The 20,131-nt window shown below is 44.6% G+C and overlaps 1 protein-coding gene across 3 annotated transcripts in view; it reads right to left on the reverse strand.

Annotated features, from left to right (window-relative positions):
* LOC139278875 (uncharacterized) overlaps nt 1-20,131 on the reverse strand; it is a 121,326-nt gene that overhangs the window by 5,123 nt on the left and 96,072 nt on the right. For all 3 annotated transcript variants that reach the window (XM_070898093.1, XM_070898091.1, XM_070898092.1), the window contains exon 7: nt 18,368-18,442. In XM_070898093.1, the coding sequence (XP_070754194.1) occupies nt 18,368-18,442 (75 nt within the window). The remainder of the gene's footprint in view (nt 1-18,367; nt 18,443-20,131) is intronic.

Consider the following 20,131-nt stretch of genomic DNA (forward strand, 5'->3'; position numbering starts at 1 on the left):
CCTGACATCGGTAGTGGGGAAAATGTTGGAATCAATTATTAAAGATGTAATAGCAGCGCATTTGGAAAGCAGTGACAGGATCGGTTCAAGTCAGCATGGATTTATGAAAGGGAAATCATGCTTGACAAATCTTCTAGAATTTTTTGAGGATGTAATGAGTAGAGTGGACAAGGGAGAACCAGTGGATGTGGTGTATTTGGACTTTCAAAAGACCTTTGACAAGATCCCACACAAGAGATTAGTGTGCAAAATTAAAGCACATGGTATTTGGGGTAATGTACTGACGTGGATAGAGAGCTAGCAAAGAGTAGGAATAAACGGGTCCTTTTCAGAATGGCAGGCAGTGATTAGTGGGGTGCCACAAGGTTCAATGCTGGGCCCCCAGCTATTTACAATATACATTAATGATTTGGACGAAGGAATTGAATGTAATTATCTCCAAGTTTGCAGATGACACTAAGCTGGGTGGCAGTGTGAGCTGTGAGGAAGAAGCTAAGAGGCTGCAGGGTGACTTGGACAGGTTAGGTGAGTGGCCAAATGCATGGCAGATGCAGTATAATGTAGATAAATGTGAGGCTAGCCACTTTGGTGGCAAAAACAGGGAGGCAGAATGTTATCTGAATAGTGATAGATTAGGAAAAGGGGAGGTGCAATGAGACCTGGGTGTCATGGTACATTAGTCATTGAAAGTTGTCATGCAGGTACAGCAGACGGTGAAGGCGGCAAATGATATGTTGGCCTTCATAGCGTGATGATTTGAGTATAGGAACAGGGAGGTCTTACTGTAGTTGTACAGTGCCTTGGTGAGGCTACATTTTGAATATTGTGTACAATTTTGGTCTCCTAATCTGAGGAAGGACATTCTTGCTATTGAGGGAGTGTAGCGAAGGTTCACCAGACTGATTCCCGGGATGGCAGGACTGACATATGAAGAAAGACTGGATCGACTAGGCTTATATTCACTGCAATTTTGAAGAATGAGAGGGGATCTTATGGAAACATATAAAATTCTGACAGGATTGGACAGGTTAGATGCAGGAAGAATGTTCTCGTTGTTGGGGAAGTCCAGAACCAGGGGTCACAGTCTAAGGATAAGGGATAAGCCATTTAGGACCAAGATGAGGAGAAACCTCTTCACTCAGAGAATTGTGAACCTGTGGAATTCTCTACCACAGAAAGTTGTTGAGGCCAGTTCATTAGATATATTCAAAAGAGATTTAGATATGGCCCTTACGGCTAATGGGATCAAAGGGTATGGAGAGAAAGCAGGAATGGGGTACTGAAGTTGCATGATCAGCCATGATCATATTGAATGGTGGTGTAGGCTCGAAGGGCCGAATGGCCTACTCCTGCACCTATTTTCTATGTTTCTATGTTATCTAGGTTACCCAGTAAAATGTAATTGATATCTGCACCAAAGTGATAGCATAAAGTCAATGGCTGTTTAGTTGTAGCATAACTAAGCTTGGGTTATTCGGTTTCTGTGATTGTAAAAAAAAAGATTCTTTGACAACATAATTTTTCAAAAATATTCCACTGTACACATAAATATAACCAGATTAGCATACTGGAACAAAGCCATGCATACAAAATGTGCAGTTAGCAATCCTTTTATTATATGTATCCAAGTACAGCAAGCCATTCAATATCCCATATTGAGTAGAAAAGAATCAGAACATTCTGTTTTTGAAATGTTTGAAGAATGTGTTTTTGGATGGGGTGGTAATATTTAGGTAGTAAGCAATTCTAATCAGTTACTATTAACTAACTATCATTGTCATCCGACACAGCAGCCCAGATTTTGCTGGAGCGGGGCATCTGGTGGCGTGCCCTGTTAGTTAGACTTGTCCATGTAACATGTAGGTTTTAAAAAATTTGGCCCACAAAGTTGCTGGAAGTGCAAGCTGATAACGGCACGTGAGGGCATCAGGGACCTTGCTGAACAATGGGACAACAGTATATCTCCTTAACCAATGGGATTAAAGGATTGTGACAAACTGAGGAAGGATTGAGAAGGTGGGTGAATTCAATGTCAAATCAGCTACAGAAAGAGGGAAAGAAAGATTGGATTGAGAGAGAAAAAAAGAGACAAAGAAAAATTTTAAAGAAAAATTAAAATTTGACATTTTCAAAATCTAAAACACTTCACAACATGAAGGGATGAGACTCCATACTTATAATTGTTTACGTTCTGGGCAGCAGAGGTTGATTATCATTAATAATTATCACAGAAAATGCTGGAAATACTCAGCAGGTCAAATAGCATCTGTGAAGAGAGAAACACAGTTAACGTTTCAGGTCAATGATCTTTCATCAGAACTGGAAAAAGTTAGAGATATAACAGGTTTTAAGCAAGCACAGAGATAGGGAAAGGGGGGAGGGGAGGAAAGAACAAAAGGGAAGGTGTGTGATCAGGTGGAAGGCAGGAGAGATTAAATGACAAAAGGGATGCAAGGCAAAGGCGGGGTGGTAATTTGACAAGTAAAGAAACAAAAGATGGGGCTAGAGGAGGTGTAAATGGGAATAGTCATCATCATCATCATAGGCAGTCTCTCGGAATCGAGGAAGACTTGCTTCCACTCTTAACTTGAGTTCTTAGGTGGCTGTACAGTCCAATACGAGAGCCACAGACTCTGTCACAGGCGGGACAGATAGTCGTTGAGGGAAGGGGTGGGTCGGGCTGGTTTGCCGCACGCTCCTTCCGCAGCCTGCGCTTGATTTCTGCATGCTCTCGGTGACGAAATTCGAGATAATGAGTAGAATCATTATCAACTGCTGCTGTCCAAAAAAAGATGGGTGTGGTTAGGATCTGAAATTGTTGAACTCAATGTTGAGTCCGTAAAGTGACTCAACATGTTACTGAAGTAACTAGGGATAATCATATATTGGATCTAGTAGTGAGCCTAACCTTGTATCGGGCCTCCATGTGGGGAAACATCTGGCCAACAGTGACTACAACATTATATGGGACCATTGGAGGGAGCAGAGTGCGGCGGCCCAGCCAGGAAATCGGCGTGGTGCCGGCCTGCAAGGCCATCAGAAGGCCGGGGCCATCAGAGGGAGCAGCATGCGGTGGCATGTCACTGCAGGGAGCAGCGCGCGCTGCTGCAGGAGGGCGACGGCCGCGAAGTCAGGTCGCTGATTGCAGTGCAGGCAGGCACAGCAGGAGGAAGGAGCGGCAAGAGTTCGTAGAGGCAAGTGACCGGGGCCCAGGAGAGGCGTGAATCTGGGCCCCAGAAGAGGCAAGGACCTAGGGGCAGCACGGACCAGCCCACACTGCAATATGTGTGCACGCTTGGTCCTTGCAGCAGAGCTGGTCTCCAGTTGCCTTGGGTAATCCTTGCCACTGGACCAAGACCTAGCTCTGTCAAGCCCATGTGGTGGCTACTGTGCAACGACCACCAGACATTAAAAAATCCAAGCACAGGTATCTTCCACCCTCCAAGATGTAGTTCGGGATCTGGGATATTAGGTAATTCATTGAAACACCTGTGAACTCATCCCTTTTTGGCATGGAAGCAAGTCATCTTTGCTTCGAGGGACTGCCTATGATAATGATGATGATACGGTTCCAATTGGCTAATAGAACCAAAGGTACCGAGAACCTGTAACTAGTACCAAATTTCAAAAGAGCAAACTTCACCAAATGACAGATGATTTAGGTAATTGGCTAACCCTCCTGGGTGGTGATGAGACGGATGCAGAATATAAATGGAAAGTTTTTAAGAACAAGATTAAAAAATGTCGAAAACAAATCTGTTCCCAAAGTCAAAAGAACAAAATGTGGTAAGAAAAAGCCAAGGTGGCTGACTGGCTATGTACAATAACAAATAAGATGTAACAGAAATGTTTCTATGAATTAAAGGCATTTAATACTCTACGAAACAGAGCTAAGTACCAGGAACAACTGAAGAAAATGAAGGCTACTATTAGATAAGCAAAAAGGCTAATAGAAAAAAGGATAGTAGACAACTGTGGAAGTATGGGAATAGCTTTTTCAGTTATGTAAAGAGTCAGAGAACGATCCAATACTTTTGGACGTTTGAAGGGTGTTCAAGGACAGGTTACAAAGGACTCACTGGGTATGGCGGAAATATTAAATGAGTACTTTGCATCGGTCTTCACCCTTGAAGATACTGCGTGACTATTAGAATATAATAATGTTACTAACAAAACTAGTATTAACATAGATTACTATATTGTTTTAGAAAGAATTAATCACTTGAAAATAGATAGAGCAGCAGGGCCAAATGATATCCACCCGAGGATCCTCAGAGAGATGGGGCATGTGCTGTGCGAGCTCATGGCCTGTATAGCTCACTGCACTGCACTTCCTATAGACTGAAAGAAGGCTAATTTAGCCCCCAACTTTAAAAAAGGTGACAAGACAGACCTGGGTAATTATAGGCCCATTAGTTTAACATCAGTAATAGGTAAGATGCTTGAAGAAATCATTAGGGATGTAATATATGAATACTTGGATAGAGAAAGACATATTAGGGACACCTAACATGGCTACATAAAAAGGAGATCGTATCTTACAAATCTAATTGTATTTTTTTGAAGAAGTTACAAAGTTGGTGGATGAGGAAAGTCCAACAGACATTGGCCCTTAAATTCCAGTCGAGCTCTTTCCGCGGGCAAACGACAGAAAAAGAGAAAAAAGATGCGCACTTATCTGTTGTTGCTGCGCCCCTTGGAACTTCTGAGCCTGAGGTCTCCCTTGACTGCGCGTTGCAGCGCGTGCACGTGGGGACGTGCGCAGGCCGGGAGCTGGAGACAGCAACCAATCAGGTGCAGTATAGATTCTCATTCATAATAATAGGAGTTCCGTAAGTCCGGAACTCCTATTACTATGAATGAGAACCCCCCCACCCCCCCAAAACCCAAAACACAATAAAAAATAGAAAATAAACTACACATTCATTTAAATTAAAGTTGTTATATAAAAAAATATTTTCCAGACTTTTTTAAAAGTTTTTTTTAATTAAGCCTTAAAATAAACTTACTGTAGTGGGAAGGCTTTTTAACAATAAAATGTGTTTTTATAACTTTATTTTAAAATGTTTTTGTTTATTTTTAAACACTTGCACCTGTACGCCTGCTTTTTCAGACGCAAGATTTTAAAGGACATTTGCAGGGCAAGATATTCATAAATATCGGAAATCTTGTCTGCAAGTGTCCTCGCTCCCGAGATATGGAGGATCTGTCAAGCCAGAAACTTAACAGATCGGAAAAGTCAGTTTTCATCACATGCTCATTGAGCGCTGAAAACCGGCTTTTCCGATGCCTTCCCGGGTCCGTAGAAACTCCAGGACATCGGAATTTCAGGGCCAATGTCTAATTAGATTTCCAAAAACGTTTTGACAAGGCACTGCATAAGAGGCTTCTCTATAAGATCGGTATTAGTGGTAATATATTGAGCTGGATTCAGAACTGGCTGGCAGGACGTAGGCAAAAAGTAGTTATCGATGGATTTGGATCTGTTTGGAGACCAGTCACCAGTGGTGTCCCACAGGGACCATCGCTCTTTACTATTTTTATCATCTGGATTCAGGGATTGGCAGCACAATCTGCAAATTTGCAGATGATACCAAGATTTATGCGAGTGTTAGATCTATAGATGATGCTGGTCTGCTTCAGGCTGATCTTAATGTTTTGGGAGATTGGGCATAACTTCCTGGCTTTTGTATTCTATGGGCTAGATTTTCGGTTTTCAGCGAAAACGGTAGTTTTATGCCAAAATTACCGTTTTCGCTGTGCTACCATTTTTAGGCCAAACTTTCGGCCTTTATGCATCGGTAAAGCTGGTGTTGCACGAGGATTTGCGGCGCAAACCGCGAGTTTTGGCAACTTTAGTCCAGGGCCCGGTAGCGCTGCGAGAAAGGCCTTGGGAGGTGGGAAAAATGAAAAAAAAATTTCAATAAACATTCAAAAAACCCTTACCTACTAAATGGCTGAGAAATAATTTAAAATGTAAACTTTAACTTACCTTTTTGCAGGTCTTCATACTTACCGCTGCTGGCAGGACTGCACTGTCAGTATTCTGGGCGTGGCATATGGGTCCCGAGAGAGCCAAAAGTGGGACGCAAATGCAATCTGTGGCGTTGCACGTTGGCACTCCTCTCCCCGGCGTCGCCGCAAAGTGGTCACCGAGGATCCCGCTGACTGGTTTTTCATCGCAGAGGGTCAAATTGCGGCGAAAACACGGTCGCAAAGTCGGGGAAAATTTAGGCCTTAGCCTCTATTTATAAAGCCCAGAATCCCATTTGTTTTATTAACTGCTTTGTTAATCTGTCCTGCCACCTTCAAAGATTTCTGCACAAACACCCCCAGGTCTTTATCTTCTTGCACTCTCCATTCTTCCCAACAAAATGCATCACATCACACTTTTCTGCGTTGAATTTAAGTGCACAAGCCTAAAACACCAAATGTCTCTTCTCTCCACAGATGTTATATTTCCTACTTTTCCGATTTTTGTTTCAAATTCCCTCTATTTGTAGTACATGAAACAGGAGTAGATCATTCAGCCCCGCGATCTTGTTCCACCATTCAATCAGATCATGTCTGATTTGTACCTCAACTGCATTTACCCACCTTTGATCCATAATGTCTGATACTATTACCGAACAAAAATCTCGGGCTTGAAAATTTAACTGACCCAGCATTCACAGTCTTTTAGAAACATAGAAACATAGAAAATGGGTGCAGGAATAGGCCATTCGGCCCTTCGAGCCTGCACCGCCATTCAATGAGTTCATGGCTGAACATGCAACTTCTGTTGAATCCTTAACTCTTAAACATAATCACACGAAGCACGTACTGCAGACACAGTCACTCTGTGACCTTCACCTTTATTACCGAGGCCAAGGAGTACTGGCTCTGCGAGGGACCTCCCTTTATATACTTGAATTTCCAGGTAAGGAGTGTCTCCCACAAGTACACCCCCCGTGATCAAGGTGTGCACTTCTAGTAAGTATGTACAGTATGTCGTGGTTACATGAGGGTTACAATTGTATAGGGTTTACAGTAGTATGCTGGTTACATACATGCCATCACCTCCCCCCTCACGTCTTTTTGACTCAAAGGTTAAGTCTATCAGGTGGTCGACGCTCTCTCGTGGAGCGCCGCAGTTGAGGCTCTGGTGGCTGAGCCTTGGCATGCGTTTCTGTCACCTGAGGTGATTCCGGCCTGTCCGGGCTGGCCACAGGGACTGTGCATGCTGGTGATTGTCCTTGTTGCTCGTCCACTGGCAGTGGTGTGGTTGACATCTCATGCTCTTCTTCATGTTAATCGGTGTCTATGTCTGAACCTTTTCTTTACTTGGTCCAAGTGTTTGCAGCATATCTGCCCATTATTGAGTCTGACCACTATGACCCTGTTTCCCTCTTTACCAATCACGGTGCCCTCCAGCCACTTGGGTCCCAATGCATGGTTAAGTACAAATACCGGATCATCCATTTCTATACACCTCTCCCTTGAGTTACGATCGTGGCACTTGGTTTGGGACTGGCGCTTGCCCTCAACAATGTCTGCCAGGGTTGGGTGGATGAGGGACAGCTGCGTTTTGAGCGTACATTTCATGAGGAGTTCCGGGACCTATAGGCCAGCAGGAGGCACAATAGGCGGTACTGCAAAGAGGGTCCTTGGATGCGGAGCATGCCTTGCTTTATGACTAGGACCGCACGTTCCACCTGGCCATTGGAAGCCGGCTTGAACGGCGCCGTCCGGACGTGTTTGATGCCATTACCCGACATAAACTTCTGGAATTCATGGCTGGTGAAACACGGGCCATTGTCGCTGACCAGAATGTCCGGTAAGCCGTGGGTCGCGAAAACCGTGCGCAGGCTCTCCACGGTGATGAATGTCGTGCACGAGTTTAATATGATGCACTCGATCCATTTCGAGTATGCATCGACAATTATCAAGAACATTTTTCCCATGAACGGGCCCGCATAGTCCACGTGAATGCGTGACCAAGGCTTGGTGGGCCACGGCCACGGGCTGAGCGGGGCCTCCCTGGGGGCGTTGCCCAGCTGGGCACACGTCGTGCACCTGCGAACCCAGTGTTCCAGGTCTGAGTCAATCCCCGGCCACCATACATGTGACCGGGCAATAGCCTTCATTAACACGATGCCAGAGTGTTCGCTGTGGAGTTCCCCGATGAATGCTTCCCTCCCCTTCTGGGGCATGACCTATGTGCGGGCGCCCAATCCCCCGTCAGGACACATTTCTTTATCATGGATAGGAGGGGGTCCCTGTTGGTCCAGAGTTTGATCTGGCGGGCTGTGATGGGGGAGCCTGCGGTGTCAAAAGCCTCAACGGCCATGACCATCTCAGCACTTTGCTCCGCTGCCTCCTCGGTGGTGGCAAGGGGAAGCCTGCTGAGCGCGTCAGCGCAGTTTTCGGTACCTGGCCGGTGCCGTATGGTGTAGCCATACACAGCCAGCGTGAGAGCCCATCGCTGTATGCAAGCTGACGCATTTGCATTGACCGCCTTGCTGTCGGACAACAGAGAAGTTAACGGCTTGTGGTCCGTTTCTAACTTGAACGGTCTGCCGAAAAGGTATTGGTGCATTTTTTTCACACCATAAACGCAAGCGAGTGCTTCCTTTTCAACCATGCCGTACCCACGCTCTGCCTGGGAGAGCGACCTGGAGGCATAAGCCACCAGTTGGAGTTGTCCGTCTCCATTACCCTGCTGCAACACACACCCAACCCCGTATGATGATGCATCGCATATTAAAACTAGTTTTTTATAGGGGTCATACAACATTAATAGTTTGTTAGAACAAAGCAGGTTCCGAGCCCTGTTGAAAACCCGTTCTTGACAGTCCCCCCAAAACCATTCGCAACCCTTATGCAGGAGCACGTGTAATGGCTCCAACAATGTGCTTAAGTTCGGCAGGAAGTTCCCGAAATAGTTCAACATTCCCAGGAACGATCGCAACTCCGGTGTGTTGCCGGGCCGGTGCACATGACGGATCGCCTCCGTTTTGGATTCTGTAGGCCGGATCCCGTCTGCGGCAACCCTCCTGCCCAAAAACTCGCCCTCTGGGGCCAAAAACACACACTTGGCCTTCTTCAGCAGTTGGCCTACCCGGTCCAGTCGGCGTAGCACCTCCTCCAGGTTGTGGAGGCGTTCCTCGGTATCTCGACCCGTCATTAGGATGTTGTCCTGGAATACGATTGTGCCGGGAATGGATTTCAGCAAGCTTTCCATGTTTCTCTGAAAGATGGCGGCCGCTGAACGGATGCCAAAAGGACACCTGTTGTAGATGAATAAACCCTTGTGCGTCGTGATGGTGGTCAGAAGCTTGGATTCTTCAGCCAGTTCCTGAGTCATGTAGGCCGAAGTGAGGTCCAATTTAGTGAACAGCTTGCCACCTGCCAACGTGGCAAAAAGGTCCTCCGCCCTCGGGAGCGGGTATTGGTCCTGCAGGGACACCCGGTTGATGGTGGCTTTGTAGTCACCGCAGATCCTAACCGAGCCGTCCGCTTTAAGGACAGGAACAATGGGACTTGCCCATTGGGAATTCAACGGGCGAAATTATGCCCTCTCTGAGCAGCCTGTCCAGTTCACTCTCTATTTTCTCATGCATCACTTATGGCACCGCTCTGGCTTTGTGGTGCACTGGTCTGGCGTCCGGGGTGATGCGTATAACTACTTTTGTGCTCTTGAACGTTCCGACACCAGGTTGAATCAGTGACCCGGATTTTTGTAGTACCTGTGAGAATGAGCTTCGCTCCACAGATGAAATGGTATGCACATCCCCCCATTTCCAGTTCATCTCAGCTAGCCAGCTCCTTCCCAAAAGCGCGGGGCCATTTCCCGGAACAATCCAGAGTGGCAGCCGGTGCTGTGACCCATTGTGTATTACCACCACGTTTGCACTGCCTAGCACTGGAATGATCTCTTGGGTGTACGTCCGTAGCTGCGTATTAATTCGTTCCAGTTTGGGCCTGCTAGCTCTGTGTGGCCATAGTTTCTCAAATTGTTGTGCACTCATGAGGGACTGGCTAGCTCCCGTGTCTAGCTCCATGCGCACCGGGATGCCATTCAATAAAACTTTCATCATCATGGGTAGCGTTTTGGTGTATGAGCTGTGGACATCAGCCACATGAACGAGCTGAACTTCAGCATCCATGGCTTTACCCCAGGCATTGTCCTGCACTGCAAGCCCCTCGCCTGATTCCTCTGTTTCATAGATTAGCCTCGTTACCGGCTGTTTGCAAACCCTAGCCAAATGTCCTCTGGCATTACAATTCCTACAGACGAACTGCTGGAATTTGCAGCTTTTCGCATAATGTCTGCCCCCGCATCTCCAGCATTGGCTGAGATCGTTGTTAGCAGGCATTCCTCTCTGATTGTTCCCTTCGTTGTTTCTAAACACTCTGATGGTGGGTGTTAATGGTCCCCTTGATGGCGTGAATTGCCGCTCCCCTCTCCATTGTCCCTGTCGGGGGCCCACCTTAGAGTCGGTTTCAGCTTGGGCAGTTACAAAATGCCTTTGTCTGACTGCTGCAGTTTCAAAATGCCTTTGCCTGACTGCGAGATCTTGAGCCGCGTTTATCACATTAATTCCTTGGACCCAGGACTACTCGCGTAAATTCTCTTGGTCTCTTCTTCTCCTGCTATGAAAGTTGAGCTATCAATGCTGCCCCTTCTAGAGTTAAGTCCTTGGTCTCTATGAGCTTCCTGAAGATCCCGGCATGGTTAATGCCCTCAATGAAAAAGTCCCTTAACATCTCCCCTCTGCAGGCGTCTGAGAACTTAAGAGGCTGGCTAAGCGCCGCAAGTCTGCCACGAAGTCCGAGATGTTTTGCCCTTCCTGACGTCGGTGTGTATAGAACCGGTGCCGGGCCATGTGTATGCTGCTCGCCAGTTTTAGGTGTTTGCTGATCAGCTGGCTGAGCTCTTCAAAAGACTTGTCGGCCGGTTTGTGGGGTGCGAGCAGGTCCTTCATCAGCGCATACGTTTTTGTCCCGCAGCTTGTTAGTAGATGCGCCCTCCGCTTGTCAGCTGCATCCTCTCCCAGCCAGTCCTTCGTGACAAAGGTCTGCTGGAGTCTCTCCACAAAATCGTCCCAGTCTTCACCCACACAGTAACATTCCTCTGAGCTACCGGTGGCCATCCTCTGGGTTCAGTGATTCCCGTTTCCCGTCGCCAGGTGTTGAGTCCTTAACTCTTAAACATAATCACACGAGGCACGTACTGCAGACACAGTCACTCTGTGACCTTCACCTTTATTACCGGGGCCAAGGAGTGCTGGCCCTGCGAGGGACCTCCCCTTATATACCTGAATCTCCAGGTAAGGAGTGTCTCCCACAAGTACACCCCCTGTGGTCAAGGTGTGCATTTCTAGTAAGTATGTACAGTATGTAGTGGTTACATGAGGGTTACAATTGTATAAGGTTTACAGTAGTATGCTGGTTACATACATGACAACCTCAGTACCCCATTCCTGCTTTCACACCATACCCCTTGATCCCCCTAGTAGTAAGGACTTCATCTAACTCCTTTTTGAATATATTTAGTGAATTGGCCTCAACAACTTTCTGTGGTAGAGAATTCCACAGGTTCACCACTCTCTGGGTGAAGAAGTTCCTCCTCATCTCGGTCCTAAATGGATTACCCCTTATCCTGGTTCTGGACTTCCCCAACATTGGGAACATTCTTCCTGCATCTAACCTGTCTAAACCCGTCAGAATTTTAAACGTTTCTATAAGATCCCCTCTCATTCTTCTGAACTCCAGTGAATACAAGCCCAGTTGATCCAGTCTTTCTTGATATGTCAGTCCCGCCATCCCGGGAATCAGTCTGGTGAACCTTCGCTGCACTCCCTCAATAGCAAGAATGCCCTTCCTCAAGTTAGGAGACCAAAACTGTACACAATACTCCAGGTGTGGCCTCACCAAGGCCCTGTACAACTGTAGTAACACCTCCCTGCCCCTGTACTCAAATCCCCTCGCTATGAAGGCCAACATGCCATTTGCTTTCTTAACCGCCTGCTGTACCTGCATGCTAACCTTCAATGGCTGATGTACCATGACACCCAGGTCTCTTTGCACCTCCCCTTTTCCTAATCTGCCACCATTCTGATAATAGTCTGTCTCTCTGTTTTTACCACCAAAGTGGATAACCTCACATTTATCCACATTATACTTCATCTGCCATGCATTTGCCCACTCACCTAACCTATCCAAGTCACTCTGCAGCCTCATAGCATCCTCCTCGCAGCTCACACTGCCACCCAACTTAGTGTAATCTGCAAATTTGGAGATACTACATTTAATCCCCTCGTTTAAATCATTAATGTACAATGTAAACTGCTGGGGCCCCAGCACAGAACCTTGCAGTACCCCACTAGTCACTGCCTGCCATTCTGAAAAGTACCCATTTATTCCTACTCTTTGCTTCCTGTCTGTCAACCAGTTCTCAATCCACGCCAGCACATGTGCTTTAACTTTGCACATTAACCTCTTGTGTGGGACCTTGTTGAAAGCCTTCTGAAAGTCCAAATACACCACATCAACTGGTTCTCCCTTGTCCACTCTACTGGAAACATCCTCAAAAAATTCCAGAAGATTTGTCAAGCATGATTTCCCTTTCACAAATCCATGCTGACTTGGACCTATCATGTTACCTCTTTCCAAATGCGCTGCTATGACATCCTTAATAATTGATTCCATCATTTTACCCACTACCGATGTCAGGCTGACCGGTCTATAATTCCCTGTTTTCTCTCTCCCTCCTTTTTTAAAAAGTGGGGTTACATTGGCTACCCTCCACTCCATAGGAATTGATCCAGAGTCTAAGGAATGTTGGAAAATGACTGGCAATGCATCCACTATTTCCAAGGCCACCTCCTTCAGTACTCTGGGATGCAGTCCATCAGGCCCTGGGGATTTATCGGCCTTCAATCCCATCAATTTCCCCAACACAATTTCCCGACTAATAAGGATTTCCCTCAGTTCCTCCTTCTTACTAGACCCTCTGACCCCTTTTATATCCGGAAGGTTGTTTGTGTCCTCCTTAGTGAATACCGAACCAAAGTACTTGTTCAATTGGTCTGCCATTTCTTTGTTCCCCATTATGGCTTCCCCTGATTCTGACTGCAGGGGACCTACGTTTGTGTTTACTCATCTTTTTCTCTTTACATATCTATAGAAGCTTTTGTAGTCCATCTTAATGTTCCCTGCAAGCTTCCTCTCGTACTCTATTTTCCCTGCCCTAATCAAACCCTTTGTCCTCCTGTGCTGAGTTCTAAATTTCTCCCAGTCCCCGGGTTCACTGTTATTTCTGGCCAATTTGTATGCCACTTCCTTGGCTTTAATACTATCTCTGATTTCCCTTGATAGCCACGGTTGAGCCACCTTCCCTTTTTTATTTTTACGCCAGACAGGATGTACAATTGTTGTAGTTCATCCATACGGTCTCTAAATGTCTGCCATTGCCCATCCACTGTCAACCCCTTAAGTATCATTCACTAATCTATCCTAGCCAATTCACGCCTCATACCTTCAAAGTTACCCTTCTTTAAGTTCTGGACCATGGTCTCTGAATTAACTGTTTCATTCTCCATCCTAATGTAGAATTCCATCATATTATGGTCACTCTTCCCCAAGGGGCCTCGTACAACGAGATTGCAAATTAATCCTCTCTCATTACACAACACCCAGTCTAAGATGGCCTCCCCCCTAGTTGGTTCCTCGACATATTGGTCTAGAAAACCATCCTTTATGCACTCCAGAAAATCCTCCTCCACCGTATTGCTTCCAGTTTGGTTAGATCAATCTATATGCAAATTAAGGTCACCCATGATAACTGCTGCGCCTTTATTGCATGCACCCCTGATTTCCTGTTTGATGCCCTCCCCAACATCACTACTACTGTTTGGAGGTCTGAGGGAAGAGAGTTCCATACTTCCACTACCCGTTGTATGAAAACGTGCTTCCTGACATCACTCCTGAATGGCCTTACTTGCATTTTAAGATTGTTCTGGATGTGTCCACTGGAGAAAATAATTTCTCTGTATCTACACTATCGAATCATTTGTCATTTTAAAGACCTCAATTAGATCACTACTCAATCTTCAAAACTCAAGCAGATACAAACCAAGTTTATGCAACCTGTCTTCATAAATTAACTCTTTAAACCCCAGTATAATTCTGGTGTATCTTGCACTATACCTCCTCCAAGGCCAATATGTCCTTCCTTGATGTACAGTGTCCAGAACTGAATGCAGTGCTCCAGACGGAGTACCACTGAAGTATCACTTCCTCCCCATTGAATTCCAACCCTCTTGAGATAAAGTCCAACATTCCATTAGCCATCTTGATTACTTGTTTCTACCTGTGCACTAGTATTTCGTGATTTATTTGCTCATGCACAGTTCTTGATTTCTCACTTTTAAGAAAAGATTCTGATTTGTCTATCTTTGATCCAGAGCAAATGATCTCAAACTTCCTCACATTGAACTCCATTTGCACCCAAAACATCAACTTGTCAACTCTCTCCATGGATGCTGACTGACCCTGCTGTTTGGTTCCAATATTTTCTGTTCTTGCTTCAGATGTGCTCTTTACACTTTACTATCTCAGCGATAGTAAAGTGTAAAGTGGCCCTCATAGGAGGCCACTTGCAAATACAGACATCATCCCGTAGGAACAACTATACATAACAACATGCTCTCAGGAGTACCCACTATACATACCGCTACCCTTCTGAAGGACTCTCCGCAGATGCCAACGCCATCCCGTAAAACAACGACACCTTCCCGGGGGGACCCCCTGCTAACAACAACACTCTTTCCTCTTCCCCCCACCCCCCCATAATAAAACACCATCATGGGGGGGGAGGAACCCTTTGCAATCAGTAACACTCTCCCCTCTGCCCCTCACTCCTGCAAAGAACTAGTCCCTCCCGGGGGGACCCTGCAAATAATGACACCCACCTAGGGTGGGACCCCCTGAAAAGAACTACACTCTCCCCGGGGGGGAAGGGACCCCGAAGCGGACCCCCTGCAAACAGTATTATGCTTTTGTAGTAACAATTATCATGTTGTTAAAAGGGTACTTGCGCTGTTAATTACTAGACTTAACTTAAATAATTTGCTAATGCAGCAACTTCATGAAAATCACAGAGAGGTTAAGCACGAAATGCCATTTTCGCGAAACTAATGACGAAGCAGCACAAATTGGCCAGCAATTTGTGTGGATTTGAAACAGGCAATCCCTTGCTCACTACAAGCTGCTGGCATATTTGCGTATTAATAATGCCATGCATCATTCACACACCATTATTTTGTAAGCAAAATCTGGCCCATCATAATTAGCATCTATTTTGAAAACATTTTGAGGAATACTGCAGGGTGTCTCCATGTACCTACATTAGGCGGAGAGACCAAAGGTTCAGTGGTAGTATTCCTGCCCCACTCCAAACAGCCCCAACAAGCAGAGTGATCAATTGCCATTGCAAAAGAGGCAAATTAAAAATGAGAACCTTCAAAAAAAAAATTTACATCCTTCAGCCAGTTCTACTTTTAAAATAATCCATGTCAGAAAATAAGCAAATGTTTGCCAACAGTTTCATGTCTCTACGTATTTGCAACAAACTCCAATTGATTTAATAAACTGAAAGTCTGGAACAAATCTATTTTAAAATCAACAAATTTTAAATTTGAGCACAATTCTATGAGTAAAAGTTTCAATTTCTGTAAATTTTCAAAACGTCAGTACTCTGGAGAAATGTTTCACATTAATATTTTTGACTTACAATTTTTTTTTTGTGTAAATATAAAACATTTGAAATAATTTATGAACTGTTGACTTACAATTTAAAAAGTAACTGATATAATGAAAGCAGTAAAATACACAGCACAAACATAAATGTATTACTTTTGATCTAAATTTATATACTACCAGATAAATGAAAACAAATGTCTCTCGAGTATTGAGTAGTTGACCAGTTTAATGACAATAGTAATCAGTCAGTTCTTTGATTGCTGCCAGAGAACCCTTTGAATGTCCCATGTAACATATCAATGCGCTTTCCATTGTAGATTGGTTGAAAGGGCTTTGATATTTGAGAATATCCAGAGAAAGTTTGAAGAAGTCGATTCGGGTTGACAAATAGTCGTTTTTATTTTCTTCATCAAAATTATGGTTTATTTTCTTCAGTTTCTTAGGCCTAAGTTGAAAGATTTAGAACTAGTTTTAAACCCTAATGGACAAGGTTAACCATATTACACTTTGGGCTTCCCTCAACCCTCTTTACTAATGCTGACAGTTTCCATAGACACACAATCATTAAAAGTAATATGGTACTTAACCTGCACTTGTACTGTAATCCATTTTCTGAGACCAAAATATGAAAACGTTTGGGCATTTTTAGAGCCTTTTTTAGATTTTTTTCAGAGCCCTCTAATTGCAACTTAGATGGACATAACTTGGGTGCTTCAGGTCCAAAGTTCATCTGTATTACTCCCAGCCTGAGAGGCCCGGGATATAGTCAATGAGCACTGATGCCAGTGTCAGCATTACTCAAGGTCTGCTACAGACAATATATAATTTTGATTGGCTGTAGTGCAAAAGCTGCAAAGTTTCAGAGTCAGAAGAGAATTTCTGTCACTAAAATTGCTCAACAATTAACAGTTATATAGAACCTGTAACACAGATGCATTTCACAGAAGCGTAATCAAAAAAAAACACTGAGCCAAAGAAAGAGATATTATGATGGGTCAAAGAGGTGGCTTTTAAAGGAAGAGAGGGAGGTGGAGAGGCTGAGGGGTTTAGAGAGGGTAGCCTAAGCATCTGAAGGCACGGTTTCCAGTTGTGGGTGATGGGAGGGGAAGATAAACAATGGCATGATTCAGAGGAACAGAGAGTTTGGGGTGGTTGTAGGGCCGGAGGAAGTTAGAGAGTTGGGGAGCCTTGAGACTGTGAAAACATTTAAAACAGAAGGATGATCATTTTAAATTTGTTAGGTGACCAGAACCAACAGAGGGCAATGGTGATGGGTAAGATCTGATCCATATCCCTGATACTTTTACCTAACAAAAATTTACGGAACTCAATCTTGAAAATTAAAGAAACTGAGGGTTCTCTTTGCTTACTAGGCTAATCCTGGAGCAGTAAGTCATTTTGGAAGACAATAGTGATGCCAAATAGTACTTCATATGGTCCACCCAGATCTGGTGATGGATGGCTCAACTGTATGGCAGATACGCTCAAATCTGTGCCTCTCGGATGTGAGGGAGCAAAGATGGGAGCCATATCCTGGTCGTTAATATTGGAGAGAGTAAAGGTTTTGCTGGGAACAAGAGCATAAAAGGTGGAGATGAGGGAGTGGTTGAGTAAATTGATGATTGCAGAAGTATAATGGTGAACAAAGGCTAAGCAGTTGGGAGTTTGGAAATGCAATGGTGAAGACATTTTTCCAGAGGCATATGAAGAAGGAAGTATGGTTGGAACTGGGTAGGGAGATGTGGGTGACGAGGGATCAGATCAGTGGTTGTCAGTGATCAAGATCACAGGAGTATAAAGACCATGGGAGATGGCATGGTAAAGAGTGGCCATGAATATGTAGAGAGGACAGGAAGGCGGTGGGTTCAGAAGAGAGAGGGCAAGGGGAACTGGCATAGAGATTGAAATCACCAAGATATCTCGGGTAGAAACTTAGGATGGGGTTTGAGAGGGTGGCGGACAATGAGGATTTTAAAGGAGAGATGAGAGAGATGTAACAAAGTGAAGTGTTGAAAGGAGGAGAGGTACCACAGGACTAGAGGGAGAGATCAAGGTGTGAGCTGATGATAAGGATCACACCACCATCATGGCTGTTTGGCAGGGCAGGGATGGAAAATGTAGCCAGGCAGAGAGACTTCGATAAGGGGCAAGATGTTGCCATCTGTGAGCTGAGTTCAATCAAAACCAGGATGTCAATGCAATCATCCACAATAAGGTTGGGGATGGCAAGGGTCTTGTTCACATGTGAACAGACATTCTGGAAGGGAATGCTGAGATGGGCAGTGATTGTTGATTTATTTGGCTGGTACCATTCTGAAGAAGGATCTGCACCCAAAATGTGCAAACCCATGTGTTTCCAGCATTTTCTGTTTTTGTTTCAGAATTCTAGATATGCTCTACTTTCTCTTAGCACGTGTGTGCGTGAACACACACACACACACACACACAAACGCAAAAAAAGATTCCCCTTCCAGAATGCAGTTAATAAAACCCAGTTTTTAATTCTTGGCTCAGCTCAGATGGCTTAAGAGAATATATAAATATATAAATATTTGCAACATGTTGCAGGATTGACCAAAACAAACCACTTAAGTAGCTTTAGTATAGAATACTACATTACCTGGGATATTTTTTTTGAGCTCGAAATGGAAGGCTGATTCGCTTATCAGAGTGAAGTTTGCCCTTTTTCTTGTTCCTTGGGAGAAATCATTTAGATATGATTCGACAAGTTGAAATGTGAAATACTGAATTATTTTCTTGTACTAATTTAGAAAAGTATGAATTGGAAAATAGTCCACCTTCATTACAGCTTAGCGGACAGAAATTTTGCAAATTCTAATGAAGTGCACACTAAGTACATATGTGTCATACAACAGCTTTTTAAAAGAACATTAAAAAGTTGGAGCCAAGTTATAGTGGCCTCAATAGTAACTGAAAAGGTTGCTACAGTTGTGCCAGTCAGTACATTGTGTGCTACTTAACAAAAGTAGTGCATCAAATCAAAGGATTTGGTCCCTTGCTCTATTAATGATGATACAGTGTGTTAGTGCTGCATCAATTGAGAAGGGCACAAAACCAGGGAAATACACATTTGTGCAGTGTGTCAAATGCTGCAAATTATATTCTGTCAGTTTCACCATCACAGAGGCTTAGGTTAGTGAAATTCCAAAGAGTGGATTTGTGGAGGTAAATTGCAGCATTGTATTTTTTTTGTACCTAGCAACCTCTCTCAAAATAAAAACACAAGGGCCCTTGTCTCTAATGGGGAAGGGCTTCAGAATGGCACCAGTGTCAGAGCTTTTTACAATTTGAGAGAGGGGAAAAGGAAGAATGATCATTTAACTTCCACTAGGTTGTCCTTTCTAATGTTGCAACAAAAACGCTGACACACCATACCCCAACAGAGATCACAAGTTGCATTGGTTATGATTATAATATTGTAAACTGGCAGCTTCTTAATCTGTATGGGATGTATAAAAAATTTCAAAACACCGATTTAAATGGAGGATAGCCAATCATTCCTGCGGTTTAAAATATACTTGAATCTATACAATTCAAAGCCTTGTATTTTGCTTGCCTCACAGATTAAGGGCTAGACTTTCAGCGTAGATTGTTACCGCTCATATATGGGCGATATTTCCGGCGGTAGTGGTTGTCCCACCTTAAAAACCGCCGGAATAAAGCCCATTTTAAAAACTGCTAGTTTCACCTTTTTTATTTGGGCGGTAGCGATAGCAAGTGGATGGTAGCGATCTATTCCGTCGTGCAAGGCCGGCGTTCCTAGCAACGGCCGTTCTGCGCATGCGCAATTTTTTTCCGGCACTTCACTTTTCCCACAATTCAAGGCGTCAGGGATCACCTGCGCATGCGCAGAAGAGGAAGGGAGGAAGAGAGAGAGAGAGGCTGGGAGGCTGGGAGCAGATCAAGTGGAGAGAGAAAAGCATCAAATATTCGAGGTTCTAAAAGTTGGAAAAAAATTATAATACAGTTCAAATAAAAAGTATTGACATTGAAGAAGTAGTCATGAGTGACGTAGGTGAGGTAGCTGAGGTGGGAGGGAGAAAAATGGCCAAGCGGTTTTCTGATGAGGCCAACACAACCTTGGTCCATGAAGTCGAAAACAGGTGGAGCCAATTAATCCAGCGAGGGCGTGGGAAACCCCTCCCAAATGTTTACCAAGGTATATAGGTGAAGATCGTGGAGGTGGTGTCGTCGGCCGCCCACGATTATCAGGAGCTGAGCCAGTTGTACATCCCTGTCTGGCGTAAAAATAAAATGGGGAAGGTGGCTCAACTGTGGCAAACAAGGGAAATTAGGGATAGTGTTAAATCCAAGGAAGAGGCATATAGATTGGCCAGAAAAAGCAGTAAACCTGAGGACTGGG

This window comes from Pristiophorus japonicus, chromosome 13, assembly GCF_044704955.1.
Source record: "Pristiophorus japonicus isolate sPriJap1 chromosome 13, sPriJap1.hap1, whole genome shotgun sequence".
In the NCBI taxonomy this organism is placed as follows: domain Eukaryota; kingdom Metazoa; phylum Chordata; class Chondrichthyes; family Pristiophoridae; genus Pristiophorus; species Pristiophorus japonicus.